Source organism: Diadema antillarum, unplaced genomic scaffold, assembly GCF_040938485.1.
Source record: "Diadema antillarum isolate AM-2024a unplaced genomic scaffold, OU_Dant_1.0 seq00000715_RagTag, whole genome shotgun sequence".
Classification (NCBI taxonomy): Eukaryota; Metazoa; Echinodermata; class Echinoidea; order Diadematoida; family Diadematidae; genus Diadema; species Diadema antillarum.
This window is the reverse complement of record NW_027271619.1, coordinates 368893-377333: the sequence shown is the minus strand read 5'-3', so window position 1 is coordinate 377333 and position 8441 is coordinate 368893. Positions and strand designations below refer to the sequence as shown.

At 40.1% G+C, this 8441-nt stretch overlaps 1 protein-coding gene across 1 annotated transcript in view; it reads left to right on the top strand.

Moving 5' to 3' along the window:
* Positions 1-227: 227 nt before the first annotated feature.
* Positions 228-8441, top strand: part of LOC139737915 (uncharacterized) — a 28102-nt gene continuing 19888 nt past the window's right edge. Inside the window, exons 1-2 of the mRNA XM_071648582.1 lie at positions 228-276; positions 1113-1168. Of these exons, the coding sequence (XP_071504683.1) occupies positions 228-276; positions 1113-1168 (105 nt within the window). The remainder of the gene's footprint in view (positions 277-1112; positions 1169-8441) is intronic.

The following is an 8441-nucleotide window of genomic DNA, read 5'->3' as shown; positions in this document are numbered from 1 at the left end:
AAACTTCCCTGCTTTCCGTTTCGGTGTTACACACATACACACACATACACACACACACACACACACACATACACACAAACACATGCAGGTGACTGATGAGTTGATGCGTTCTGCAACATGCGGAATGTGACTCCCTGCTGTCGCCGATGTGCAATAAGGCCGGTCCTCTACCAGAAGGCAGCAATAGCAGGCATGACGTGAAATTGGCAACACGGCCACTCTCCAACATGGCGGCATCGAGTCAACAAGAATTGACAGGGAACCTCCCCCAGGAAGGTAAAGCCTCGGGTAGAAAGGAGACAGAAAAGAAACGAACAAAATAAGAAGAAAAACACATAAATTCAGTAATTTTTCACTCCCGTCATACAGTATTCAAAGCAAGGACTTCATTCCAATACGTTGCTGTCTAATAGTAAATGATTGAAGTGTTTGCGTTGTCGGTGTCATATATTCTTCCCTGTTTGATCAAATGCCATCAGTCAAATCAGACATCATCTATTGTGCGAAAGGACAAAGAAGAGATCATATGGGCGCCTTATTCTTCAAGGTTATTCCAAAAGGTGCATAGTATAAACACGAGCTCGCCCCAAACGAGTTCTTTTAGAATTTTTGTAGATGAATGTATGTGTGTGAATAGATTTAAAGAGCCATTTTAGGTGACACTGTTGTATTTGATGAGGATGGAATGTTCTGGTTATCATACTATCGATAAAGAAGTGATATAAGCACATAAGCACCGACATCGACCAGTAAGTATCGTCTGGACAAGCAGACATCGTTATGAAAATGTTAGTTCTAATTTGTAAGTGATGAATAACCTTCCCAGTAATCATGCTGTTCAAAAAAATAATCTCCAGTGATACAACGATAAAAAAAAACAACCATATCAACTTCTAGATATCAGGTCAAGGAATATTTGACCAAGAATGACCAAGGAATGCTCTAGAAAAAGTCAAAGACAAAGTCAATCAACTCTTGACACTTGAATGATATGAAAAAAGATAGAGAATTAGGCTTTTGTTTGAGGGCAGGCCGTGAGTGGCTAGTTATCATGATGCAAATTAAGCTATACCTTTTAATTTTGTTTTCATGTCATTTTGTCTTTTGAAAAGGAGAAGATGAAGGTGGCGCAGAAAGCCACCAGAATTTGGAGGAGCAAATAGCCGAGGTAAGCTGCCACTTTCATCATTTAATAACATGCATTTAGTCAGACATATATATGTGGGATTAGGCATTGTCAGTTTTTGTCAAATATGATTACGTCTCTAGCAACACTGGTTTCTAACGCCCATGTAGGATTTTATTGACCGTGATCTTTACGAAAAAAAAAAGAGATAAAAAGATGATACAGCGTGGACATGTGACACTATTTAGGATGAGCTTTTGTCAAAAGTTGCCGTTCTTTTTTCAACTCTACCATGCCAGTTGTAATTCTAAGCCTTCTGTTCTATGTGGAAAAAACAAACAAACAAAAAGAAAACAAACTACCAACAACAATGGGAAAGTAATAAATATAAGATCCGATCCAAAATTTCCTCATTTCATGTAACCACCATTAATACATAAGCACTGGTGTAAGCAAAAAAAAAAAAAAAAACCAAACCAAAAAACCAAAAAACAAAACATCAACAAAACATCAACAAAAAAGAAAAACTGGTGATAGCTGTACGAGAATAGAGGTGGCAAATTGTTTTCATCTCCTCGGCATCAGTCGACTATCACTCGATTCAGTAGTTTATTCAGCATCATGCATGAGACAAACAAACAAACAAATAAAAAATACAGTAAGAAACAAAGCTCTACTATCAACCCAATGAAAATCGCGGATTCACCGATGCCCGTTTGATTTGCTGGCTCGTCATCACGTATAAACGGGGCAAGGAGGGCCCTGGGAAAGCGGCATAAACGTGGTGTGTCGATGCGTCGATGTAGTGTTGAATTGATTTGAATCTGTTCCTTTTGTCATCATTCTCGAAATTCTCCGTCCGGAGATTAGAATATTATTCTTCCCCATACTAGCAGCACCCGTGGAAATCCACGGGTCTGAGGGGTTTTATTTTTTTTTTCTCATAATACGATTTTGCACATTTTTATTGAAGAAATAAAAAGAAAAGTCTTCTCATTCTTTCGTTAATTGTGCTGTCTTCTAAATGACCACCCTTCCCAGAAATTTTATAATACATTTTTGTAGTATATGCCAGGCGATCCGGTCCATTGGTAGGGATCATTCCCGCCACTACTTGCTTTTATTATAAAACTTGAGTTTTAAGGGGTTATTTGCACCCGTTGAAGTCCAACAGTTGTCTTGTTGCCCCTCACCCCTCCCCCCCCCCTCACGCACACACACATTTCCATCTCCGCAGGGCAAAAAACAAAAACATTCAGGGAAAAATTACCAAAAACGCAAATGAGATTCCCGGAAAGTTCTGCCCACAGGTTGTTCCCGTTGAAACGGGAAGATATTAACACTATGACTTTGATTACCCCCTGCTCTTGCATCGATCCACGCGGGCACCCGCGGGAATCCACGGCTGGTCTCAAGGCCTCGGTTTGTTTTGTGGTTTTTTTTTCATGTTTCTTTTCCCCACGTTATGAGAGAAAAATAAGATATTTTCGTCTTCATAATTTTGCTCCCTCCTTGTTGTTTTTAATCACCAAAACTTGGCTTGATATATCATATCAATATAGAACTACATCTGCTTCAGATTGTACATTATCATAATTAATATTAGGCCTACAATTATTGCTCCTATAATTGTTATTATTATATCATTATTATCATTATCCTTATCATTATTATTATTATTATTATTATTATCATCATTGTTATTATTTGGGGAGGGGGAGATCATAGTCATCAGGTTTAATAGGCACCCGTGGGAGTAGGTTCTCACGACCTCGTATTTTTTTTCTTTAATATTTTTCCCATGTTATGGAAGAAAGAAGAATATATACATCACTGCATTCGTCTTCATTTGCTCCCTCTTTTTTTGTCACCAAAACTTGGTTTGATAGACCATAGAACCACACATTCTATTTCCACTTGCAATTTTAAAAATAGGCGGTCGGCAAAGCGAGGTTTTCCTCTACGTCCGCTCATCTTATGAATATGTATGATTACAGCAGCTCTGCAGTAAACGAATGGACACAGCTGCGCGTGTAATCTGATATGTAAGGGTACGATCGGCAAATATATTTAGCCGCGTCCTAAACAGTCTGCGTACAATGACACCGGACTTGAGAGCAAACGGCGAGCAAACTAAATGACGTACCTGAGCTGCATATAGTATTCTGCAGTTGTGCAAAATACAATTACATAACCAACGTTCGTTGTTTTCATTTGGGGACGCCAATAATGGCGAACTGTACGTAAATGCCCTTGTAGTCCATGTCACGCACACACAGATTCGTGAAACCATCGTCAATACATTCAGTACACGTAACAGGCGGAGGCAAAGGTACATCACAGAACTATATACACACAGTGTTGAGTGTGTATAGAGTTCTGCGAGGTACATTGTGTGTGTGTGTGCGTGCGCGTCCGCCGGAAGATGTCAGAGATTTCGCTGCACCATCATCTTTAGTATCCCCCAGTGTCTCTGCAAGCTAAAAGATGGAAGATCGAGAAAGCAGGAGGCCAGCGCAGGTTCTGTGAATATTGAAACGCTCGGCTCTTTCGTCACGCACAAAAATGCATTATGCATGTAGCTAATTAATTTTTCTTTTTCGTCCTCGACGTCGACACGGAGGCGGAGAGGGGACGAAACCCACGCCATTCGATGTAGGATACTCTCCTGCGGCCGACGGCACCGGTCGCAACTGCCCGGAGCCGACGGCTCGGGAGGAGATAGAGAAACCAGCAACGCCGAAATAAAACAGGAAATACATAAGGCCGCGACAACAACAACAACTTCGAGTATTATAGTATAGGACTAGCAGCACCCGTGGAAATCCACGGGTCTGAGGGGATTTATTTTTTTTTTCTCATAATACGATTTTGCACATTTTTATTGAAGAAATAAAAAGAAAAGTCTTCTCATTCTTTCGTTAATTGTGCTGTCTTCTAAATGACCACCCACATTTTTGTAGTATATGCCCGGCGATCCGGTCCATTGGTAGGGATCATTCCCGCCACTACTTGCTTTTATTATAGAACTTGAGTTTCGAGGGGTTATTTGCACCCGTTGAAGTCCAACAGTTGTCTTGTTGCCCCTCACCACTCCCCCCTCACGCACACACACATTTCCACCTCCGCAGGGCAAAAAACAAAAACATTCTGGGAAAAATTACCAAAAACGCAAATGAGATTCCCGGAAAGTTCTGCCCACAGGTTGTTCCCGTCGAAACGGGAAGATATTAACACTATGACTTTGATTACCCCCTGCTCTTGCATCCACGCGGGCACCCGCGGGAATCCACGGCTGGTCTCAAGGCCTCGGTTTGTTTTGTGTTTTTTTTTTCATGTTTCTTTTCCCCACGTTATGAGAGAAAAATAAGATATTTTCGTCTTCATAATTTTGTTCCCTCCTTTTTGTTTTTAATCACCAAAACTTGGCTTGATATATCATATAGAACTACATCTGCTTCAGACTGTACATTATCATAATCAATATTAGGCCTACAATTATTGCTCCTATTATAGTTATTATTATATTATTATTATCAGTATCCTTATTATTACTATTATTATTATTATCATTATTATTATTATTATTATTATTATTATCATTGTTATTATTTGGGGAGGGGAGATCATAGTCATCAGGTTTAATAGGCACCCGTGGGAGTAGGGTCTCACGACCTCGTATTTTTTTTCTTTAATATTTTTCCCATGTTATGGAAGAACGAAGAATATATACATCACTGCATTCGTCTTCATTTGCTCCCTCTTTTTTTTGTCACCAAAACTTGGTTTGATAGACCATAGAACCACACATTCTATTTCCACTTGCAATTTTAAAAATAGGCGGTCGGCAAAGCGAGGTTTTCCTCTACGTCCGCTCATCTTATGAATATGTATGCTTACAGCAGCTCTGCAGTAAACGAATGGACACAGCTGCGCGTGTAATCTGATATGGAAGGGTACGATCGGCAAATATAATTTAGCCGCGTCCTAAACTGTTAAACAGTCTGCGTACAATGACATCGGACTTGAGAGCAAACGGCGAGCAAACTAAATGACGTACCTGAGCTGCATATAGTATTCTGCAGTTGTGCAAAATACAATTACATAACAACGTTCGTTGTTTTCATTTGGGGACGCCAATAATGGCGAACTGTACGTAAATGCCCTTGCAGTCCATATCATGACGCACACACAGATTCGTATAACCATCGTCAATACATTCAGTACACGTAACAGGCGGAGGCAAAGGTACATCACAGAACTATACACACAGTGTAGAGTGTGTAGAGTTCTGCGAGGTACATTGTGTGTGTGCGTGCGCGTCCGCCGGAAGATGTCAGAGATTTCGCTGCACCATCATCTTTAGTATTTCCCAGTGTCTCTGCAAGCTAAAAGATGGAAGATCGAGAAAGCAGGAGGCCAGCGCAGGGTCCGTGAATATTGAAACGCTGGGCTCTTTCGTCACGCACAAAAATGCATTATGCATGTTGCTAATTAATTTTTCTTTTTCGTCCTCGACGTCGACACGGAGGCGGAGAGGGGACGAAACCCGCGCCATTCGATGTAGGATACTCTCCTGCGGCCGACGGCACCGGTCGCAGCTGCCCGGAGCCGACGGCTCGGGAGGAGATAGACAAACCAGCAACGCCGAAATAAAACAGGAAATACATAAGGCCGCGACAACAACAACAACTTCGAGTATTATAGTATAGGAATCCCCGTTTTTGATCTCATGAAAAACAGGTTTAAACTCTTGAGCAGCCAAGAGGTGCAGGCCGTTTTATGTAGAGGGTGTAAAGCTTCCCTCTTCCGTTGAATTCGGGTGTGCACGTGTGCGCGCATGAGGTAATATAGAACTCCTGTCCCTTGGGAAGAGTTGCAGTTGAACGATGAACCCTTAATCACTAAGGCATGGAGATACCAAATTGCAAGTCTGCTTGGCAGTAACGAAACAGAAAGACAAAGCAAAACAAAGCAAAGAAAACACAAAACGTTTCAGAGCAAGATCGCAACTGAGAAAGATTGACTTGTAGTCTGATCATGTACGAAAAAAGAAGAAGCAATGTTCTCAAATCGTTAACCTCACGACTGCCCGCACCTATACTGATCTGAATTCCATCGTACTATACCAGAAATATTATCAAAGAAAAAATTACGTCCAAAAAGCAAGCAAACATACAAACCTCGAAAACCACCACAACCTGCATTAAGTTTGAAGCAATGTTTCACAGGGGAAAGGGAGTTCCGATAGATATAAACGTTTCTAAAAAGTTTCCTTCTTTTCATTGTCTGTTCAATCTCTTTAAAGAAGATGTTAGTATTTCTACATTCCTCATAAACATAAGGTTGCATGAGAGCAGTTATCATAGAAGTTATATAGTAATGTCAAGGCTGGCAGCATTACAACTTATTTTAATCATTCATACCGGCGGCAGTCCACGCCATTATCGTTTTGGTTTTTTTTTTTTCTGGCCGCGACAAAAAAGTGTTTATCGAATGAACTTCTATGTTCAATGCACTCTCATTATAATGAATTCACCGGAACCAGCGATTTTCTTTTGTTATATCGAAATTTTTTTTTTATAAACTTTAATGTAGATGAAAATATGGGAGCCTGAATTTTTACTTCGCTGGAACAAGTTAACGTGATCGTAAAATGGGGAATGCACGGTGTATCTTGCTTTTATAAATGAATAAACGTAGTTTTACTATCGAACGTACGAGGGGTTTTTTGTTTTGTATAGTTATCTATATGAGCCAAAGGAAAAAGAAATACAAAAAAAAAAAACGAACTATGCACGTTTTTTCTGCGTAGTTATGTGGCAAACTCCCTCACCAGAAGGGAATTGACACAAAAATTAGCAACATTTGTAATAATGATTCCTTTGATTACACGAGGCACATAATCAACAATAACGTAATGATAGCGAGCGAAATCCCATCAGAACTACCATTTATTAGCATAATCCAATGATTCTTAGGCGTTTTTATTTATTTTTTTCTTATGGAGGGGGGAGGGGGCGGGGTAAGGCATAGATGAATATCAACTAGCCTGAAAAAATGATGATGTAAATTGTTAGATCTATTTGTCAACGGGACATTACTTGTGCTCCCCCTGTCTTTCTCTTTAATCCAGACGAAACTTGAGGTTGCAATAAACACAAGGCAGAAGAATGATTGAACTATCGTTATTTTGCTAAATTTATATATTCTAAAACAATTCACTTCGAAAGCTAATCTTCGGTGATGAGATGCTCAGCGTTTAGCAAAGTAAAGCATTTCTACTTTGACGAAGTGAACATTTCGCTCAAGATAACGAATAGTTACTACTTGAAGCGTTTCGATACAGAATAAATTTTGCCCTGTTTTGTTTTTTAAAAAGTTATTCTTCATCGATGGAAACACATTAGGCAATAAAAGTAAACAATGTTTTACATCAATTTCATAATCCTTACACTCTGATGAATTATTTTGCCAAATATATATCACAATCCATATACCACATAAATTTTCACTACTTTTTTTTTTTTTGCTGACAAGCAATCCCTTTTCAGTAATACTCATTCATCACTAAACAAATTATATTATTCTTTGGTGAATGCTGATCGATTGATTGATTGATGCGGATTCAGCACAGACTGGCAAAAAAAGATATTCTAGTGTGTTTATTTCCCCCCCCCCCCCCGTTTCCTTTTTGACGATATTGTCACCCGTCCGTGTCTGTGACATGCAGATGAAAACTCTTTATGTAACTGAAAGTTAATATTCAAGAATGCATTCCGAAGATTAGCTGAATCGGAAGAGTCCTGGGGGTCCCTTTGATTTAGTTAAGTACGGTGAGCGAGCAGCTAAAAGAGAGAAAATAAGAAAGCTCAATCGGCTGTCTGGCAAGTGATGGGGGTTTGACGGATATCAATTGGGTCGCCCAGGTTTTGGGATGGATTGGGAGGGGGTGGGTGAAAGAAAAGTACGATGTCAAAGGGGTCGAGACACACAGATGTATCTATATCTTTGGTATCGATTGAGGCGTTACCGACCGGTTCTGCACAAGTGCGCTATTGAATTCGAGACCACAATGCGAAGAAACGGATACCCCGTGGAGTCACAAAGAGTCTATCGATCTCGGAAAACAAATAAGAAATGCCTTAACTCCGTCTTTAATCTCCCTTAAACGTTTCCCCCCATTTCGCTCTGTTATGCCTATGAATATGGTGCTCAGAGAAGAGAAGAGGGAATGTAATGTTCCATGCAACCGCTGCTTAACCGCTGCAACTGCCCAGCGGGAAGTTGAGAGCTGGAAACACGATAGAAACTT